At 41.9% G+C, this 22711-nt stretch overlaps 2 protein-coding genes across 2 annotated transcripts in view; both read right to left on the reverse strand.

The window, feature by feature from the left end:
- Positions 1–2029: 2029 nt before the first annotated feature.
- LOC138602218 (eukaryotic translation initiation factor 4E-binding protein 2-like) lies at positions 2030–4563 on the reverse strand. Its single transcript, XM_069673649.1, has 3 exons — positions 4306–4563; positions 2503–2697; positions 2030–2425 (listed from the first exon to the last, which is right to left on the reverse strand). The coding sequence occupies exons 1-3, from the start codon at positions 4439–4441 to the stop codon at positions 2397–2399; spliced, it is 360 nt and encodes a 119-aa protein (XP_069529750.1). The 5' UTR covers positions 4442–4563; the 3' UTR covers positions 2030–2396.
- Positions 4564–5814: 1251 nt separating this feature from the next.
- The window catches only part of ank1b (ankyrin 1, erythrocytic b), a 95491-nt gene continuing 78594 nt past the window's right edge, over positions 5815–22711 (reverse strand). Inside the window, exons 37-45 of the mRNA XM_069673241.1 lie at positions 19996–20127; positions 19667–19825; positions 18959–19030; positions 12899–13553; positions 12649–12784; positions 12514–12558; positions 11784–11855; positions 11120–11215; positions 5815–10885 (exon numbers count right to left, since the gene is read on the reverse strand). Of these exons, the coding sequence (XP_069529342.1) occupies positions 11147–11215; positions 11784–11855; positions 12514–12558; positions 12649–12784; positions 12899–13553; positions 18959–19030; positions 19667–19825; positions 19996–20127 (1340 nt within the window). The 3' untranslated portion in view covers positions 5815–10885; positions 11120–11146. The remainder of the gene's footprint in view (positions 10886–11119; positions 11216–11783; positions 11856–12513; positions 12559–12648; positions 12785–12898; positions 13554–18958; positions 19031–19666; positions 19826–19995; positions 20128–22711) is intronic.

A 22711-nucleotide genomic window follows, 5' to 3' on the forward strand; every position in this document is an offset into this window, starting at 1 on the left:
TTAAATTGCCCCTTAATCTGGTCAGAGAAGAAAAAATAAAAAGTGAATTAACAATTGAAAAAGAATTTAAACTCTGTGTTGTGACTGTGATTCAAAATAAGTGAAGAAATAAATGCTTTTGAACTGATTGACTGTGTGCTGGTCATTATAATAATACGTTATTTCACTGTTTGGTAATTGAATCAATAATAATGCATCATATTTCATAAAAAGCTGATATCATTTGTGTATAAAATCTTCAGGTGTTTTCATGTTTCCTTGTTGGACCTCCTCTCAGGTCTGTGGGGGCGTGAACAAAATGTGCTTGACTGACAGCTCTCTCATCCTTCTGCTGACTTTGTTTTACTTTCTTTGTACAAATTGGTGAAGTCACATCCTGCCTTTAACACCTGACCAGAGGCCTCTTTTGAAGACGCTTAACCTGCACAAATGAGACAGCAGAAACTGACTGAAAAGAGATGCACCCCAGACTGTGCTGCAGGTGAAACAGCATCTCTGTTGGAATTAAAGTCACTTTGTCTTATTTAAGAATTTAATATTATTTTCTATCTAAATAACTCATCATGCAGACATTTGAGCCTCATGGCAATAAAAAACCAAACACCAGCGCTAACAGCCGTCTGCAGAGAGCTGGTGGAAACTGCAGTGGGGTATTTATAAGAGGTGTCACGCTCAGACTTTCCAACCATCATGGGAACAATTCCACCTCTGTGTGAACTAGGAATCACAATCCTGTGTAAATAATAGTTTGACATTATTATATATAAAATCAGGGGTTACACTCGCCCCGGACAGTCACACTTTCCCCGATGCTTGGAGACAGTATGGAGCCGTTACAAAGAGTCCCGACAGTCAGCCCCGCGTCCAGTGTCAAGGTGCAAGGAGGAGCGTCATGCCATCATCTTGTGTTGCATTTACTTGCACTCGGACATTGGAGTTTCACTCTTCTGAATTTCCAACCAGCCTCAAATACATGCATATATACGTTTGTTTTGGATGATGTTTAATGTGATCATTCAAAATTGGGGTGGCAGCTGGGGTGGCAAGGCGTTTTTCAAGGATGGCAGCTGCCACCCCAAAGCAAGACCTCCAAAGTAGTAGAAAACATGGCTGCTCTGGGACCGGTTATTCGGCCTTATATGTACGAGCCCGAATCGCCAGGAGGTATCGGAATGGTAAATTAAAATCTTGACAACGACTTGACTACAAGCTAGTGCGAGAAGGCAGCCTGAGGTGAAATGGTGGGTCCAGGACCAAAAGCTGGTCGTGGGGCTGTTTTCAGTGGGTCGCAAATGTGTGCTTGGAGAAAGAAACGGTTGTGGCAAAAAGCTTTTATTTTGAAGGACATGGGTTTCCTTTGACGTGTGTGCAGTGTTAGTGTAGTTAAGTTACACTCCATGTATTCACTGATTTGACAACCCCAGCTACAGTTACATTCTGGAAACTTGATGATCCCTAATGTAGTTGCATTTATGTTGCGGTTTTTATCATTTATAAGTAAAGACAGTGATGTTTTTCGTTCCGTCTCAGGTCCAAACTGCACCATTTTGCATTCAATATATTTGAATGGTTGAAAAAATCTGGGTCACAAATGTGTCATTAAGGAGGGGTGATGGGTCCTGAGGCAAGAACAGTTGAGAACCACTGCTCATCTTTCATTTTAAGCAAAATGTTTTTTCAATGGTCACTCTACACTACCTATCTACCACAACACATCAAAACACAACGTTAACTAGCTTGCTGGTGGACAAATTGGAGCAGCTGAAGAATTTCTTACCTAAAGAGCTGAAAGGAGAGTAAATATAACACAAATCACTTAGACTGCAAAGAAATGTTTATGCTGCTCTGCATCTACTGAATGTGTATATAGTGAAACCTAAGCTTTCAAATTTGCTATACCAATTTAAAAAGTGAAAACATGTCAGTGTTCTTTTTAGGATGCTGCCCCCAAGTGGCAGCAGAAACAAATTAAAGTACTGCAGATGCCAAACTAATTGGCAGTCATAGACTTGTACAATAGTATCAGTGGTTTATTTGCATAACATTGAACATTTAAAAGACATGTTTAAATTCATCAAATGAGTCAAAGCGCATCAAATATTAATGATCGAATTTTCACAACACTGACTCACTTGTCAAGTATGTCACAGGTCATACAGAGTCAAAACAAACAGGAAACACGGTGATGCAACAGGTTATGTTGTTTTGTAAGAACATAACATGTTAACACATATTGATCATTACAAAAATATGCCATCTTATTTTCAGAACAAATCTGAAAGTGGATTATACAGCAAAGTAAGACTCGACTTCTTATTTCATCTGATATTTTTTTTTATACCAGTACAAAAAAAATTAAAATGTTAGAAATAACTTTTCTCCTTGTAGCCGACTCGTCAGATGTCCATTTCAAACTGGGCGTCTTCTGTAAAAAGAAAAGCAGGTGAGTAGAGGGAAACAGACAATTACGTGTTTACATTTTAAATATACAAAGCCGTTTACCTGCACTCTCCTCTGTGCGCAGGTCGTGGTCGGCGTTACTGTTGGGCGTCTGTTCCGGCTTGTTCGTGTTGCTGGAGGAGTCCGGTTTGAGCGGCTTGGTGACTCCTGGGATGTCGGGCAGGTTGGGAGGCGTACGCGTCAGGGGAGACGTCCGACACTGCAGGAGGAATTTCCTGTCGTAGATTATTCTGGTACCTGCAGGTGACAGCAACAATGGAAACTCTAGTTACCTTTTGTCAATGTTTTGCCATGCCAAACAAATGACAAACAGTCAAGTGATCAATACTTGCAGCAGGAGTGTTCACATTCTACATTAAACACCTGTAACTTGCTACATTTGTTAAACAAAATCAGTGAAAAAACTGTATAAAACACATGTACAGTATTCTCAGGACCGACTTCTGACACTTACAGAGGTTTGCCACTGTGTGACTTTACTTTATACATGTCCACACATGCCCATGACCAATGGCCTATATTTTTTTCCTGTCAGTGACTTTGACACACCTTCACTGATCAATTCTGTTTTATCTGTGCAAATCTGTCCCACCTGGAAATGTTGCAGGACACAGTATCAGCTATAGTGGACATGTGTACCCTGTGTCACCTTTCTCACAACCACAGAGGGAAAGCACTTTCTGCTTTACTCGTACCACCATTGTGGAAATTTCCCAAAGTTTCAAGCTTCTACATGTTTGAGAAAAATCCAGAACAAATGTGTCAAACAACTTAGAGCTAAAGAGAGAGAGGGTGACTGTCAGTCATTAAGGTTTGTTGTTTCTGTGGCCTTCACCCGTCACACACATTTAAGTTATATTTTGTCATTTTGGTTTTATAGAACAACTTCCACTTGTCCATGTGAAAATATGTTGCAATTGTACAATATCTTTGAGTTATTAGCCCTTTTGAAATCTCTCAATGTAACCAGCGAGCTCATATCTAGTAAACATGTGGCTGCAGTGCAACAACAGCCTGCTGTAATACCAAGACTATAAATAGCATATGACTGAGGCCTATATTTGACCATACGGTGGTTCATTCTACAGCTACAGGCCTATAACACTGAATTCAGAAGAGTGCTGTTCGTAACTGAAGCAATAGTTAACCACATGAAACAAGTACAGAGTCTGTGGATCTGTAATCAACATGTCCATCATCTTCAGGAGCCTTCACAGAAGGAAGAAGACATGCAGAAAATTATACTGAAATCTAAAATATGAATAATTTCTGCAAAATGACTTCAGGATGTCGGTGCAGAGGGCTGCAACGTTAAATGTTCTTTTCACTGTGTTGACGGATGGTCTTTAGCCTTCATGTAGTACAAACACTGTCAAACATTAACAGGACAACAAGACCTGTAGCCTGGCTTTTTTTAAGTCTATTCCCACTGTTTTACAGACACAATAAGTAAATAATGAATAAATCAAAAAGTATAGTAACTAAAAAGATATTTTGAATTACAGTTGTCTGAAAGTGTCACAATATTAAAAAAACAATGTGTAAACTTTAGACTGAAGTCATAAACATAAACAAGTTATCCACTTTATTGTTGTTTAGGCAACTTTAGGTCACTAACTGATCTCAGATCTCCACTGCAATACCATCCAGAACACAGTTTACTTCATTAATCCCCTCAAGGCTTCACATCTTCTAATTCCCCTTTAAATTTGTTTCCTCTTATTCTACTGACAGTGTCCTTCTTCTGCTTTTTCTTCTTGACTTAGATAATCATGAGTTCTGATAAGGTTTAACTTTTCTTGAATATAAGTCACCGTGCCCTGCACAGACACAGCAGATCGTTACCTCCGGGCGTAGTGCTGAACAGAGTCCCTCCGGGAGTCGTGGAGTAGTCATGGGGCATGTGTGCAGCATCGTGGATGGCGACCCGTCTGACAGCCGGGATTTCTCGGCTCCTAGTGGTCTGGCCTCCCGCGGACATCTTTCACAACACTGTTGGTGTTGCTAAAACAGAGGTGGGGCAACCTTATGTGTGGTGGGCAGTGTGCAGGACGCTCTATATCTACAGTCAGAACACAGAAAAGTTGCCTTGTGCCTCCACGTGCTAACCGCACATCCAAAACAACTAAATGACTTCCTTCACAAACACCACATGGAGCGGAGAGCTATGATTGGCTGAAAGCAGGGGGCGTCACAGCACATGGGAATTGTAGTTTTTCATCAACTGGCTTCTGATCTCTTAAACACTTTACTTACATACTCAGAGCACTTATAAAAAGAGCAGCGATAATTTCAAAAATTATACCAGCCTTTTTTTTTTGGATTAAAATAATAGATATGTAGAAATAGCAACCAAGCAACTCTGCATGTATGTGGTGAGGCTGCCAACATTGAAATGATCTTTAAAAAATAAATTAAAAAAATTAAAAAATCAGGGAGTGCTGCACTGGGTCAAAAAACAGGCGTAAATGTTCTTGTAGTGAAAAATCAGGTGCTCTTCAAGGATAGGGCAGGTAATGAATAGAAACAAAGAAAATGACTGTCCAGCTATCTGACGGTGTTTGTTTCTATGATCTTTAAAAAAAAATTATAAACAAAAATGTAAACTTTAAAATATACTATCAACATATATGCAAGACAAATTTACCAATTTATAATAATCAAATATTCACTTATGCAGAAGTTTCAAGGAAATTCTACCAGAAATCAACAACTGCTTATAAACTTAAATATTCAGATATGTTGGACCCATGAAATAGCCTAAAGCAGTGGTTCTCAACTGGTCATGCCTCAGGAACCACCACCACCTCTTTTATGACAAATTGTGACCCACATTTCTGAACATTTTTAACACCTTCAACAACTTATTTAATGAAAAATGGTGCAGTTTGGACCTGAGATGGAACAAAACATGACAGTATGTCATCATCACAAAACACAACAGTATTATAGTCAAGAAAAACATTCCCTCTACAATTTAATCAGTTAACAGAATTAAACTAAAAAAGTGCGACATAAATGCAACTGCAGTTGGGCTCATCAAGTTTGAAGAATGTGAATGTATCTGGGATTACCCAATCAGTGGATACATGGAGTGTAGATAAACTACACTTCTACTGCAAGCACGTCATAGGAAACCCATGTCCTTCAAAATAAAAGCGCAGCACAGACTTTTTGCCACATCTTTCTTTTTTTCAAGCACACATCCGTGACCCGCTGAAAACAGCTCCGCGATCCACTTTTAGGTCCCGACCCACCAGTTGAGAACCACGGGCCTAAACCATGGGAAAATTATTGCAAAAATATGAGAAAAGCATCGTTAGATTAACTTGTTGCAATAACATGACACAGCACTTATGTCACATCTTTGTTTATTAATTCTTGTAAATGGTTTGAGCTGGTGTACAGGGTAAGATGATCTATACATATCTTCATGTCAGAATGATTCTGATTGAAAGGCTTGTATACATATTCACGTTTGTTTATCCTCTCTCAGGGACAATACAAAAGAAAAGAAAACAAGTGGTCATAGCTACAAAGCCTCTACATTCCCCATGATGTGGGCGTTGGCCTAGTCTAGATAATGCTTAAAGAACATCCATAACAACTCTATGAGGGTGCATAGCATTCTAATTAAATATATTTTGTCATATATTTATACATATATTTTCATAAAAACATATTTTTTGTGCATGTGCGCAGTTGCATTCCTTAGGATAGAGTAATATGATATTGCGTTTACATTGTCATGTATCCATTCTAAAGGAGTATAGGTGATCTCTATTCTTTGCAACAGTTAAAATTTTACAATACTCTTTCTTAGAATACACCATCGTTGGTTACACGTCCTCTCAAGTCACATTCCTGGTAAAAACTCTCTTTTTCCCCCTAATCCAGCAAGATTTAGAACCCCACACACACACACACACACTCTCACACACACACACACACACACACCCTGAACATACACACACAACATGGTGGAGGCTCACTGGCTAGTTTTGTCTGTGAATTATGTTCGTAATAATCCACCTTAAAGTGAAAACAGAGGAAGCATTTTATATTCTATTAAAATAAAAGTGCTTAATTCATCATTACACTCTAACACTTTAATACTGATCAATATATTTATATATTTTGTCACATTTGTATGTGTAATATCCAGTTACTGTTTCAGTTCAATTTCATAGTCTCAATACGTTTCAAAGCTTTCTCCACACGTTTAATGGAAGCCAAAGCCTTGGTGGCTACTATAAGTCAAATTTGGTTACACTATCTCTTTAAAGCGTAACCCAACAAACTGTATGCTAAGAAAAATAAGGAAGTCAAGAGTGTCATGTCATTTCTTCATACTGATCTAATAATGTCTCACACATTACTTTAGACACGTCCAAGCCACTGGGAAAGATAGGGTCCGTGATTAACTATCAAAACGACCAAATTAAAGAGATTAAAATGCGTAAATGCAACCAATTTTTTGGGCTGAAGCAGAATCGGATGTCCAATAGAGAATAACTTATAAAATGAGAGAGAGAGCGTCTGTCGTGGCCTCCATCAGCCAAAAGGTGTCAACTGCATCAGTCATGCCAGTTAAGAGTAAAGACATTAAACAAAAAAACGTGTTGCTCGTCCTCTTGTGGGTGAATTTAACTGTGTCTGTTAAGTCACTATCAATCGCCAAATTAGGTAACACAATGGTGATTGAGCCTGTGGCCCACTGACGAAAGCCTTTGCATTTGCAGTATATAGTATTATTATGGACTGGGTGTCTGTGGCGACATTTGTGAAAAAATCACAAGCGGCGCCCAGTTAGTGACGCGTTTTCCATCACCCAGCAGTGGTTGGTCTGCCAGAGAGGGTAGGCGGAGCTAAGCGGCTGCTTTTCCGCTCTCTGCAAGTGTTGCGAGTAAACAGTAATCTACTATGGCTGAACAAACAAAGAAAAGATTGATAGCCGCTTTCCCCGGCCTTTTTTGCTTAATGGAAAAGGTTACAATCGGCATTCAGACCCGGGTCAAATGACTCTGCAGTAGACCCAGGTAATTATCGCCTCGGCTCCGATCGGCATTGATGGGAACACAAAACCTGTGCCGCCCCCTTTTCGGCTCGATGCTATGCTCCGTCTGTAACTTCTGCGACTCCTCGTCATCTCAGCTACAAATTCCGCCCGTCTCTGTCCGAGCAGCGCTCGAACATCGTTCCAAATTTGTCAGCGCAGAGTTTGATAAACAGACTGAATGAGTAATAGATACAATAAAGACCTAACCACTGTAACATCTTCACTGTTTACTAACCCTGTCTCCGGTGTGTTTGTGACGTCAGACGGTGACGCAGCAGAGAAGAGACCGACAGTATACTTCACTGGCAGTGGGAAAACAGACAAATGGCATTTAGAATTGGGTCGTCCCGGGTCTGAAAAACCTGTGTCAACATGCTAAATTTAGGTGGGAAAGGGGTATAAGAGAGCTCCTAAGGTGAAGACGGAGGAAGACTTTTAAGAGTTTGTCAAGCAGAAGAGAAAATGGCGGAAAGATGGAGAGATAGGAGACATGTTCTCCAAACAGGGAGTTAATCAAACCCTACAGATTGGATCGTGCAGGGATCATTCTTGTGGTCGATCTCATTACCGTTTACCGCCATAAGTTGTCGCTAAAGAGAGCGAAACTGAAATCTTCGAGTTTACCACTTTAATGTTCAGAATTAAAGCCTTGACCTTTTAATGAGCGGAATAAACCTCAAATAAAACAGGAAACTCAAAACACTTAAGGGACATTTTACACGAATCAAATTGAATTTGATTTTGCTGTTTATACGTTTGTGTAAAGGAAGTTCTGTGATACTGACTACATATTCTGTCATTTTTGGTCTTATTTGAATCAAAGTGGTCCCACCACATGCACACACACACACACACTCACTCACTCACCCACATACCTGCTTCATACTCCCCCCCCAAAACCCCCTGTGAATCCCCAAACACTCCCGTAACGTCCCCAACACCGAAGCCTTACTCGCTCAGCACTCACTTTGTGTCCCATGCTTGTCTTTGAGAGGAGGACTCAGAACTTAAAAAAACACAAACACATTTTGATTCTGACAGAGCAGAACTGAAAACCTGAGTGGAGTTACAGTGGAAAACATGTGATATGTCATAAACATGTGCTATATTCGATGAGGCTCTCGTGCACGGACTGGGCATGGAAAATATGTGCATATGTGTGATGTGTAACTAACATCTACATTCACACATTCATCCATTCGTCGTCTCACTCGTTCAGGCTACAGTAGCATTTACAGTACTTAAATATTGTGTTTTGATTTCCAGGAAAATGTGTGCTACTATGATATGACCCCTTCGTAGTGCTGCCGTCAGGTTTATGCATAAAGTAAGTGATGAAGGGTGGTTTACAGGGAGGCCAAAACGACGCTAAAAACAACTTCAATAACCCAATAAAAGTAAATGCAGTCAGGTGGTTTCCACCTTACAGCAGCAGCACACTTCTTAATAGATATTAGTGTGATAAGTTAACATATCCTGGTTTATATTTTGCTACGTTAGGTGCTGAAAAAACACAAAGACAAAAAGAAACAATCCGTCTCAGGCCTCCGAAGTCCCACACTGCTACAGCTGAGTCATCTGATCTCGCATCAGTGCATCGTCTCTGACTCATTCACATCAAGGTCGATAGAACTATTTAGACACAGCACAGCGGCCCCAATGTCAAGCTCGACTGCTGTTCGTCCAGATGGAGTTGTTCACCGAGGAGTTCGGTCAGTTCAGTTTTGCATTTACAGACTCTGGCTCCAACCTTCTGTCTCTGTTGTTAGGTTTTTATTGCTGTGGCAAACTCCCAAAACACGACTATCCTCTGTCACGCTGACCTGGCAATAATCATTTAACCATGTCCTTCTGATTATGTCTGTGTGTATATAGATACTGTGCTTTTGTTCGTATATATGATTGTTTGTTATGTCTTCACAGTTCACGAGTCTGGGGTCAGTGTTAATAAGACAATCACAGTGCTACCTGTCTGTCTTCACTTCACATGTTGTAGCATCATGCTACCGTCTGATATCCCCCAAAATCCCTACATCCTCACATGAATCAGATCCTCCATGATTTCACGACCTCTTTCAGATACATTTTCGAGGCCCTACAGCCGTTTTCTGCAAACAAATAACGAGGGTGCACACACGCAAAGTCTTAAACATTACACAGAGGAGCTATAAGTTCTGATGGAGAGGCTTGTGATGTAACTGCATATTGACTGAGGCTACTGATAAAGATAGTGAATCAAAGTGATATGCGCTATTGGAAGAAATGACGGAAGAAGGTAGAAGAGGTCACAAGGGAGGAAAATCTTTGTGTTTAGAGCTGCTGCACAATGCGATCTAGCAACCAACCCCTTTCCAAAGAACACATTCCCCGTTGTCTGAATAACACATTTCCCCCCCTGAAAACATGAGGGTTCAAAGAGCTCCGGCTCACTACTGAGGTTAAGCGCTGCTCGAAAAAACCAAAGTGGACAGGTTTCAAAAGGAACAAATAACAAGAAATAAAGCTTCACCAACAAAGGAAAAGACGTCAACACACTCAGACAGGAACACCGAAGAGCAGGGGAGCGCGGCGGCTTTCTCATTCCAGCAATGAGCGCGCCGTGACATCACATGGGGCAAGAGCCGACGGGCGGCTCAGCGCGAAGCCAGAAGCAAGAAACACATGCGGTAGAGAAGAATACGCGCACACATACCCACACATACACACACTGACACATGTCCACGTAGCATAGAGTGCATATATCACATAGAGAATAACAGGGGAGAAGGTCCAGTGAAGAAGCATCGGTAGGCTCAGCAGAGGCGTAGCTGTATACACAACCATCCGTTGAGGGACTTTTTTTGGCTGTAGTGTTATTGGACTCAACGCGCTTTCCACTCCAGTTGGGGGGGTTAGGTCCTTAAAACGACATGTGTCCAAAGTGTGGGCCAGCCCCATACCTTGTACCCCTTCAGTTTGTAGATAATGACAGTTCAAAAGGTCAAAGGGCATGCACCAGCAGTCATCATGCGATTACAGTTCACAGGAAGCACTTTTTGTTGCTTTTTTTTCTTGGTCTTACTGACATTTATGTTTTTTTGTAAAAAAAAAAAAAAAAAAAGAATCATCATGCCTTAAGTCTAGTTGATGTTTTTCTTTACAAATGTTATAAAACTACAAGTTGAACTCCTCTTTTTTTTTTTCGTGGTCTCTTTTCTTTAGTGGTGCTCCATGGTCACACATTGAGGATGATTATGTGTTTTGTCATTTTGTAGTTTGCAGTTCTTAAGTCTCTGTCTCACTCCTCCTCCTCTCCTCCCTGTCTCATTTTCCTCTGCGGTCTGGTTGTGTTTTTTTGGAGGATGGTTTGGCAGTGGCTTTCCGGTCCTAGAAAACACAGAGACCAACATTTATCCTCAAAACACAGGATGGTTATGTCGGCTGTTTAAAACACAAATATGATCAAAAGGGTAGTGAAAGCCAAATGTAGGGCTCTAATTTTGAACATAAAGTGAACAGAACAGCATGTGAGAGACAATCTAGCTCTATAGTGAAATATGTGGCCATACAGGCTTCTTTCCAAGCACTGGGATGCACAAGTGCTTGCTGCGTGTCCCGTACCTGGAGGACTGGGGTAGTATGTGTATTTCAGTGTTTAACTCTCCGCAGACTGGTGCGCTGCACTGACTGAGCACCCCTTCTCACATCCACCCCCACCTGGAGCAAGGAGGGAGGGAGGAGGGAAGGAAACAACACTCGGACCAGTTAACTCCTGAAGCCTCTACACGTAACCAGGGCAGGAAACTAACTCGTCTGTCCACCGGCCTGGCTCACTGCAGTCCTGGCTGTCACTGCTTTATAAGAACTAATTCATTAGCTAATCAGGTAGAAATACATCATTTAAAAAACACTTCCCCGCCTGAGGCACATCAGTTTACAAATGTGCAAGCAATTTGCTAATGATGATGAAGATGAAAGGTGGTAATGTCTCACTTTCATTTTAAACAACTCGGTCTTGCATTATATCATATACAGTACATTTTATGTCATGATAGTATATATCAATAATATATGGCCTCTATTGTGTCACATTGAGGACCACAGTTTGGTTTGGTCTGCTGACGTGTAAACAACACCTTTAAACTGACATTTGGCTTGTGGCTGCTGTTAATTTCCCACCCTTTGTGCCAGGCTATGTGAACGATTCACAGCAAAATGTGACAAGTTTACAGAGTTTGTGTGTAAATCTAACTGTCCGTAAATGATACAAACATGAGTGACTAACCTTTCGAGCGAGCACCTTGCCCTGTTCAGAGACAAACTGCGCCTCAGCAGGATAGTCCTCCTTCTCCTCTCGCTGAAGAGAATTACAAAAAATGACATGTTAGAAGCAGATTATTGTAGTAAAAGTCGCGTTTCCACCTAAAGTACCAGGAACCACCTTAAAGGAACTAAAAGGACCAAAGGAGTACCTCTATTCCTATGTACAAAAACATGAAACCATAATAAAAACAGACTGGTTTGAGGCTGCAGTTTATAATAAATGTTTTCTGAATTAAATCTTAAACACTCCACCAATTAGAAATGTTCAGCACTTCAAGCTCCACCCCCAAAGTTCCTGCTGTAGGGCATTACTTTGTAAAGTAAAACCCTACAGCAGGGACTTTTGTAATGTCCCTGTAACTTAATTTAGCCCTCGTGGGTTCCCGGTCCCCGGATGAAGTTCCAGCTGTGGAAACGCGGCTACATTCAACAATATTCTTGCATTAGAAATGTGAAACAAAACCAAAAAGCATTGGACATGGCAGATGTCCCTCATGTGTTGCACCACACAACACATAAGTCCTATCAGGCTCTGTGACTTCATCAAAACCATCAATTTTGATGATTGTTGAGTTGTTAAGTGAGACTCAGATTGTTAATGACAGCGATCATTCAAAAAAGATAAAGGGATGGAAAAAGATGTTCCCCCTCCGGGCGCAGGAAGCGGCGGGTTGTTGTCAAGGCAACCTGACCTGGCCCCGCCTCTGCTCCTGTTCCCAAGTACGCTGGCCTGCCTCCTGGTGAGAAAAGCCCAGCCCCTTTTCAAAGGGCTGTGTGCCCTGCAGGAGGCGCCCGCGCAGCACATGAGAGTAACCCGTGTCACACACCGGAGTCAGCAGAGCCTCCTGGGCCACGCGCAAGCCTGGCATGCTGCCGTCGCGTCCTGATGACACCGAGCCCACCCAGCCCTGCAGGGAGTCCTTGTCTGGTAAGTAGGGTTGAAATGCTCCACCGCCGACCATACTGCAGATGTGAATAAGGCGCAGGGAGGGAGAGAGAGGGAGTGATGAAGGAGATACATGTTGAGTAAAGACACACAGAAACAACACACAATGCAGTCTCTTTGAGTCCACGTACCGGTTATCTCCATTGTGCTCCAAACCCCGACTCAGTCCCGACATCTCACACCGTTGGGCATACACCTGCTGGCCTGCAACAACAGAAACCCCTTCCACTGAACCCAGACCTAGACCTCCACCTCCCACTTTCACCCCTCCTGCGGCAAGGGCCTCCCCTCTCCTTCCATCCGACCTCTGACCTCCCAGCTGGCCATTTAAGTTGACCTTTGGAACAGCACCACTGGCCCTGACCCTGTCCCTTTCTGCCAGTGCTGTTGCTGGCTCCTGTGGCGCCTCCTCCTCCTCCACCTCCCCTTCCTCTTCCTCCTCCTCCTCTTCCTCCTCCAGCTCCATGATGGAGCCGCTGGCCCCGCTGGCTCCACTGCTCGGACGACCCAAGCTGCAGGGCAGGGAGAGGGTGGCGCCCTCTGAGTCGTCAGCCCGACTGCTGCCCTCCAGTGATGAGTCCTCCACTGTAACCAGCGAGGGGCTGACCCCTGCTGGCCACACCTGAACGTCCGACATCTCCATTAATGTGTCTTCTTCTGTGGTGGCGATTGGGGCACACTCAAGGCTGGAGACTTCCTGCCAGTAGGGCTCCACGCCCAGCGGAGAGGGCAAGCTGTACTGCATGGAGGCCGGGGACAGCAGCTCCTCCTGCACCAGCCCATAACCTGGAGGGAAGACAGGGCGAGACAAGAGAAAGACTAACACCACGCAGGCACAGCCAGGGGGAGGATGGGGAGGTGGTGGATCGACTGTTTCTCCAACCTATGAGGAAACAGTGAGGTTCAGCCATGTCCCAATATACCAGGAAAGACTGTAGAGTCTGTCTTTATAGATTTTGAATTCAGACCAATTTCATTAAATGAGACAGGAAGTAATGATCCTGAATCATCCGTCTGACCCCAAAACAACCCGACCAGTTTACCTGTTACTCTACTTTCAGTTTGAAAGGTAGAAAAATGTCTTTTATTCTGAAATCCACTTTTATCTTTCTAATGTTGATTTGTCTGATTACTGTAAGCATATTTAGATCATTTTCCTCTGTTTGTTTCTTTGATCCAAAGCCCAGTGGGGTTTTATCATTGGGACACAGCAGTAAAAGTGAGGTGGGGGTTAGAGGGGTTCGGTGTATCATCCATTGTCTGTGAGGTGAATGGTGCCGGGCTCTAGTTTGCTACCATGTAACATACTCTGTGTTCGTTATAAGAACAAACGAGGTGAGTCTAGAGTTATAAAGAGAACTGATCGTGGGGTTGGCACGATAAAAATGTATCATTAGTGACAGTAACATTTGAACAAAGTGTTCCAATTAGATTTTAAGATCCTTGCTGGAACTTGAGCTCATTAAAAGACCAGCAAAGATGATTAATAATGTCAATAGAAGCTGTTGGATTTAGCCACAGCCCATCATGAAATTACAGTAAAGCAGTGATTGTACATTTAAAATCCGGCCATCAAATAAACAGTATGTTTCAGACTATCTCGCTATTATCGTTCCAACCCTTGTTGCACTTCCGTTGGTGGCATCAGCAGCATCTTGCAGATTTTGAGAGGAAAATGCAAGTAACTGTCGCTCTTGCATTCTCCTGTGGCTAATCATCAGAGTCATGCATTCATATGTCTGCACCCCAAGCACACAAAGGTCATTGTACACACACACACACACACTCGAATACATACCACACACACATTAGACATACCATTCTGCTTTTTTAAGATTTATTTGACCTGATGACTGTTTGTGAAATTTACTTACAATGTTACAACTTAACCTTTTATTCTTAACTGATGAGGTGATCTTTGAAATGTGTCTTATATTGTGTTGTCCTCTGATTCAGAATGACTTATCTGCTCAGCGTATATGATGACATTTTACCGGGCGTATATCAAAAATTATTACTTTAATAAATTAGTCCTGAATGATTTTAATATAATAAAAATATCTAACAAAAATACTTTTTACATAATGTTGAGTAATAAACTATAACTTTGTTCTACTTTTGTCCCTCACGGCAACAACACAAGCCAAATACACAAGGACACATACGAACACAAACACACATTATATTCAGCGATTATTTCTTTTTATATCAATAATTTCAGGGCAAAACAAGTTGTCGCTTACAGGAACACTTTTCATGTTCACATCAAAGCTATATTTTTCTTTATTTATAATACATACATTATATTATATTATATTATATATTGATTGTCATTAATCTTCAGTATATTTATGTGTTAATATTTCTAAGTAAATGCTTTTTCACAACATGTGTTTATTATCCTTTATTCTTTTTTACCAATTTGACTGATAAATTCGGCCTTCTGATTCTTTATATTTTATATTTAAGTTTGACAAGTAAATGGTTACATATTTTACAATTTAAATAAACTGTTAACAGTGTAGTTATTAACTTTGGGAAAGTTATGTGAATAAAGCTTATAATCCTGTTTCTTCTACAGGTTTGGATTGGGGATTGTAAACGTTGTTGCATCAATGAGTTTGGATGAATGGTATAAGATGAAGCTGAACAGTAAAGGAGTACTTCACCCAAAACAGTTGGGTTGCATTCACACTGATGTCCTTCAGAGTCTAATCCACCGAGGTGTGTTGCCATAAATCAGGCTGACAGATTAGAACTACAAACATCTGAAAACTAAGAGGATGCTTTACTGGTGTGTGCTTGAGATGGAGCTTAAAAAAAGGTGAGGTTTTATGCTAAACCTTTCAGTCGATATTTCTGGGTAGTTAAAATGTTGCTTATAGTATTTAAATATTTCCCTTGGTAATAAAAGATGTTAAATATTCAGTAATACCTACCCTCATCCTGCCCAGGTCCATGCAGAGAGAAGAGAGGCAGGATACGAGGACTATATTTCCCACTCATTTCAAACACTGACTTTTTACTTTAATAGTCATATTTAGGAATATGGTTCAGCTTCAAAATATAATCATACAGAATGCTCACTAAGAAAATATGACTTTTATAGACTGATATCTATCAGTACATTACCTGTGTAGAAACAGCTGTAACATACGGCTTTACAAAGAGACAGAGAGTAAGCAGCATCGCTAACAAGCTGCTACCTTGAACCAGGTAAGCTTAAACACTAAATCCTCAAATAGGGTTGATGCACTTTGTTAAATCTCAACAAAGACAACTTGTGCTTTTGCAGACACAACTCATGATGTATTAACATTTATATAGTGAGCCATTAAGTCAGGCTTCATGCACAAAATAAGTGCTCTTTCTGTTCTCAGATTATAAATGCTTCAATGTCAAATTAATTTTTTCCACCATCTTTTTTACCATTAATAAAATAGTCACTGTGTAGCTAAAACCCAATGACATCAATAGCAACTCTAACCAGTAAAAATAAACGTTAAAGGGTGAAATACATCTTTACTGAACAACAAATTGTCTCTTAGTGTGTTTGTGAGTAAGCGTGCGTGTGTGTGTGTTTCTGGGATGGTACAGGGCCAGGATAACGAGAGGTGGCGTCAGAATGAGGTGGACAGGGAGGAATGAGTCAGGATTAGAATGAGAGTTAGAATGAGTTAGATGAATCTGGGTTAGCCTTTCCCTTCACTCCTGCTTTTTAAACACAAACACACACACAGGTGTCGAAGGCACAGGATGTAGTGAAGCACAAAGAAACTTCACAGAGACAAAAAATAACAGACAACACAACTGCACAGCACGCCACTCACTGTACACGCACACACGTACATGTACTCACAGTACTGCACTCATGTTCAAACACAGATGAGGACACACGCTTTAGGCTCAAATATACAGACATAATCACACACAACCAAACCAACACACACACCTCACAGCAAAATCCCTGCTGGCAGATAACGTTCAGACAATGTTGGCAGTGAGTCAGTCGTCAGACTTGGGCAAACCAGAGATTATAAACATCTATGATGAACTTTAAAGGTATAATAAGTAGGATTTTCATAGACAACTAAAATATAGACTTTTCCTAATATAATATAATATAATATAAATCATCACTTATGGGCCTCCATACATGTGTGTTGGTGAATGTGTGTGCAGACCCCTGTGAGACCCTTCACTCTGCATCTATTCTGATGTTTTGCTTTGCACCGGACGTTTACAGGGGCGCTGTTGTGGTTCCCTGAGCCAATCACAGCGTAAAGGTGAGTGTGGGAGTGGTTCAAATTAGTAACTGGGCCCCATTCAGACTGGCAAAAATGGAGAAAGAGCGATGCAGAGCTGGCCTTCTTTCTGTTGGACATGTAGGTGCCTCAAACCGAATGGGACAAGCTAACCAGCGGTTAGCATGCTAGCGCGAAGCTAACGGCGGTTAGCATGCTAACTGCAGTTACCTTTGCGCTAGCATGCTAACCGCCGTAAGCTTTTTTAACTTTTTATAGTGTTCAACATAATTGCACACAACATACAGTACATATATTTTTTTTTTTGTAAAAATGTGTCCAAACAAGACATAAGTGACCATTTTGCCCATGAATGACAGACATTTTCTCACAGCAACATTGTACCGAGAACGTTATGTTCTGCAGAGCTGACCATGTTTTACAGCGTAGCATCAAAAAAAACACACCATTAATTTTACAGGAAAAGAAAAAGAACACATTTGTCTGTTAATAAAGCATTAAAAACATTTTACACTGTGAAGAAAACTTCATACATTGAAAGCATGCCATGCACATACAAATGTCACAATAAAAACAAACAACAAAGAGCAAACTTTATTTTGTTCAAGAAACCCCTCACTCACAAGTCCCAGTCACTGTACAGACAAAAACATCTCGACTAGACCTGGTAACAAACGTATTTTTCCCTATTAAATAATTACATTTGTTTATCTTGCAAGCATTTCAAACACAAAAATACTAACACACATAAATTCCTTGCAAGCTGAGCTAAATAAAGGGATTTTTTCTTGAATACTAACAAATTTAGCCTCTACAAACAAAAGCCCAGGTCTGAAACAGGCTCAGGCACACACATAAGCATACACACACAAACAGATACTGTAACAGAAAGCGTGCAGCATGCACATGCACAAACTGTAGTACACACACAGAGCTGGATTGAGAGAGGAGGAGGAGGAGGAGGAGGAAGAGGAGGAGAGGGTCCCCGCTCGACTGAACAAAGGAGGAGCACGGGGAAAATAAGATGATAAGAGAAGAGGAGGCCCAGAGGTCAACATGAGGTCATATGAGGTCAGAGGTCGGACAGGAAGAGCTGTGAGGAAGAAGAGCAGGAGAGGGGGCGAGGAGGAGCAGGGCGGCTGGGCAGCAGATATGACATGTCTTAGGTTCAGAGCGAGAGTAGAATAGAGAGAGAGAGAGAGAGAGAGAGAGAGAGAGAGAGAGAGATTGTCCTGAGCAAAAGACAAAATTTAAAGACCGCTGGAACATCGCAGTGACGAAGTCTGCTGTCAGTCAGGTGTAGTCAGAAGTAAAATTGTGTCTTGTTCTCAGGGAGAGAAAGATAAAGACAGACAGAAAGAAAGAAAGAGGGAGGAATAGAAACAAGGTATGAAGGCCCAGAGCACACAATCATCTGTGTACTCGCACCACTTTTGACTAGTGTATCCATCCCAGACACACACACAGACATACGTATGCACACACACAAATGTATGTGTGCACACACACTCACACATACACACGTCATCTAAAAAAATCTTAATTGAAAATCTGTTAGAACCCAAATGTTAAGTGTTTTCCTGTTTGGCCTTAAAGTGTCTCAGCTTACTCTTAAACTCTTGTCAGTAATAACAAAGGGAACGTATCCTCGTTTCTCATATTACGTCAGAAGAATAAGAACCATCATGTTTAGGGCTCAAGTATGAGGTGTGAAAAAAAAACATGACTTGTGCCCCAGTGAGGAATGCACAGAGGCGGTGTTAGTGCATGCTGCAAAAGGGGTCGGGGTCATGGTGGGAGAATGACACCATTCCTCAGACCTCAAAAACATCATTTGAGTTTCATCATCATCATCATCATCATAATCATCATCATCATGTCATGAGCAGCAAACCACCATGCAGCCCAAGTTTAACTTCAACTTACCCCTTCTGAAAAATGGGGGTCTAATTACTCGCGGCTTGTGCACTATGCGCGATGGCCTTGTGTCCGTGACCTCTTGTGGAGCAACAGAGACAAGGTACAATGACTGTTACCCACACTCAAAGGAACAAGGTGGTAGTCAGAGGTGGAAAGTAAATGAGAACAGCAGCTCACCTCATTGAGATTTGGCTCAGACTTTTTACTAGTGCTGAGCTAACAAATACATATGCATACCAAAAAAGCATTTAAGTAATACTTGCGAACAAATCCTGGTCTGTTTTTATTGTCTTTAAACACCTGGTTTTCTATTCCTCATGAATATACTTTATATTTGTGCAATTTTTACCAAGTAGACCTTATAATGTACTTGGCAACTGAACTTCTGATCATTACAGATCATCATGGGACATCAGTCAGTCTCACAATGAATATACTTATGCACTGGTGCCCTCAAAACTTTGGAAACCAATGCCCTTTTGGCATTTGTAACATACATGGAATAGGGAGATCTTAATACTTAAAACAAATAGATATTTAACTTACAAAGTGATCTAATCCTGTTGTTATCAGCTGTAAGGCAACACTGTTTTAAGGATAAATACAAGATCTCGCATTGTTTGCTGTCTCAATGTGGTGGGGTAATTCACCCTTCTTGATAAAAATATTGATTTGAATGTTGCATGTCTTGTTAGATGTGTTTGTGTTTCTTACCATTGATGACACTGGGGGACAGCAGGGTGGAGTCGCGGTCACTGAGTCGACAGGCACCCTCCTCTAAAGAACCTGGTAATGGTTGTGGAGCCTGGCCCTCCAGAGAGGTGACGATGTCTGCGCGGTCAATGTTTTTCAGAGCTGTGTACAGGCTCTCCACTGGGAGGGAAAAACATGGGAGGTGGGTGGGAGACAAATAAAAAAAGAGGAGGACAGAGAGGTATGTGCATGAGGACAGGGAAGTTGAAAAGATGGGAAGAGTATTCTGAGCAAACAGATTCGTGGCTAATAGGTCATTTCTAAGTCTTAAACAGTCTTGTGGTACTTACTCTTGGCCCTTTTGCCTTCTCTGCTGGCCCACAGGCTGAGCAAGGCAGAGCTTTGGTCCAGAAGCGAGTTAGGATTCTCCACACGGATCCTATTGATGTCATCCACACCAAACTGAAGCTCACGTGCCAACTCTGACAAATGGACAAGTCAGGAACATCAATGGAGCATACAAAAACCAACAGATACACTAGAAACTTTAGGCTACAGAGTTCATCAGGGCCCGTGTTCACAAACATTCTGAGATTATCCTGAGAAAGCTCCTAACTTAGCTTAAAAAAGTCTAGCAAGGAGTCCTAGCTTAGGGGTGATTTAGGAACACTCTCAGAGCAACTCTGAGCAAGGTAGGGACAAACTTTTATCTTAGTGAGGAGGCCGGTGATATTGCGTTGTTTTGTTGGGTGGGAGATGTGAGTGCATCTCTAATGAGATCTACCACAAACATGATCCCTGCACGATCCAATCTGTAGCGTTTAATTAAGTCACTGTCATTCAGTGTTTGGAGAACATTTCTCCTATCTCTCCATCTTTCCGCCATTTTCTCCTCTGCTTGAGAAACTCTTAGAAGTCCTCCTCAGTTCTTTACCTCAGGAGCTCTCTTATCGCCCTTTCCCACCTAAATTTAGCGTGTTGACGCAGGTTTTTCAGACCTGGGAACACCCATTTATAAATACCGATTGTGTCCGTTCCCATTGCCAGTGGAGTATACTCCTTTTGGTCGCTTTTCTGCTGCGTCACCGTCTGATGTCACAAACATGCCGGAAACAGGGTTAGTAAACAATGAAGATGTTACGGTTGTTAGACCTTTGTTGTATCCATCCATACTCATTCAGTCTGTTTATCAAACTCGGCGCTGATAAATTCGGAACGATGTTGGAGCGCTGCTTGGACGGACACGGGCGGAAATTGTAGCTGAGATGACGGGTTTTGTGTTCCCATCAATGGGGACTTGTAACCTTTCCGAATAAGCAAAATAGCCGGGTGTTAGCGGGTTTTTTGACCAGTGGGAAAGCGGCTTTAGGAGTAAGATGCTTTGCGAACAACTTTTATCCTTACCGGGATCTAGTCTTAACTTGAAGGGGAAATTCTTAGATAACATCATGATTCTAAGGATCTTCTTAGAATTTTGTGACTAGGAGCAACTCTTTGTACTAGAACGCTTCATGAATATAGCCCCTGGTTCTCTGATAACATGAGTTATTGTGTCCGCCCCTGTGTGTAGTTCTCAGAGGGCTTGTCCAGTATGCACGCTGTCTGGCAGTGCTGACGACTGCTTAAAGAGGAGGTACATTGTTTCCCTACATAGGGGATGATGCAGCATCATTAGGTCATTCAAAATAAGCACAACTCTTTCTCACATCACACAAGGAGGATGGTCTAGTGTGATACCATACTCATGTTATCAGAGAACCAGGGGTACCCTTGTAAGTTCTCTTTCAAACATTTGCAGAGTCTCTCACAATCAGGACATAGTAGCTCCCATGATGCCAGACAAGCTTAACTTAAAGACTGCCAATCAATAGAATGATGACTCACTCAATGGAGCCCACAGTCAATGTAGTATGTGCCAAGGGGAACGCACTGACATGCAGTGAAAAGAACCTTGCAAAGGTATGAGGTGAAGCTCAACTGGCCACCAAGCATATATCTTGGGTACACACCCCTCTAAACAAGGCCCAGAATATTGCACTAGGCTAATCAGTGTGAGATTTTACCCACGAGACAAAAAGCTGATCTGTTTTGTGGATACCTTTGGTTTGTCCACATAAATATGTAAGGCACACACTTGAAACAATTTGTGTAACTGCTCCTGTTCCGTTGAGGAGAGAGGAGAAGGGAAAAGCAGCTAGGTCATGAGGAGGAGAGATTCGGGAGATTCCTGCTAGAACCCTACCCGGGTCAAACAATCCCAAATCTGCAAGAAATCCCAAATCATCTCTGGATTGAGTTTCCACTCTCCCAACAGTCCCTTACCCCCAGGACATGAGTGGCTTTCAGTGACAGGAGATCCAAACTGCTCCACAAACTCAGTCTGTAAGCCAGTGCGTGCATCTAAGTGGTTCACAGTCCAGCTTGCAACCATAGCTCTGTAGTCTGACATTAAAGAGAATGGACCGTTATGAAGGGAAAAAAGTACCTCAATGTCAGAGACACTGCAAGGAGTTTTAAGGAGTTTATCTTGGGTAAATGAACGGTAGCTCACACCGAGCTCACAATTCTGCCCTCTTGGGTGGACCTTGCAGTGATGCATCTGTCGTGACCAGGAGTAACCCTGTTTGTCTCTAGTGCTCCCTGGTATGACTTCTCGATGCACATAGCTACGTGTGTGGCCTGCTCTCTGAAAGGTGTAATAGCTACCTCTGTGCACTTGATAAACATTTGAGGGCTTTGGGAGAGCCCTAAAGGTAGGACCACATACTGGTAGGTTGTAATTTGAAAGCCGACTGTCAGGAAATTCCTGTGAGGAACATAAATTGGGGTGTGAAAATATCAGTCCTATAGGCCGACTGAAGTGAACAAGTCGCCAGGGCACACAAAACGCACCGTGCAGCATATGTCAACCATGTGTTAGCATCCTGAACTTGTATGACCTTACTTGTCAGTTCAGACCACGTAGGTCCAGGATTGGGAGAGTCCTGCCCTTTCCTTTTTTTGGAGGAAATACCTGGAGTAGAAGCTGCATTAGCTCTGCTCTTGAGGCACAATCCATATTGCTCC

The sequence above is a fragment of the Semicossyphus pulcher genome, unplaced genomic scaffold (genome assembly GCF_022749685.1).
Source record: "Semicossyphus pulcher isolate SPU_LCO1_2020_fin unplaced genomic scaffold, fSemPul1.0.p SCAF_22, whole genome shotgun sequence".
Classification (NCBI taxonomy): Eukaryota; Metazoa; Chordata; class Actinopteri; order Labriformes; family Labridae; genus Semicossyphus; species Semicossyphus pulcher.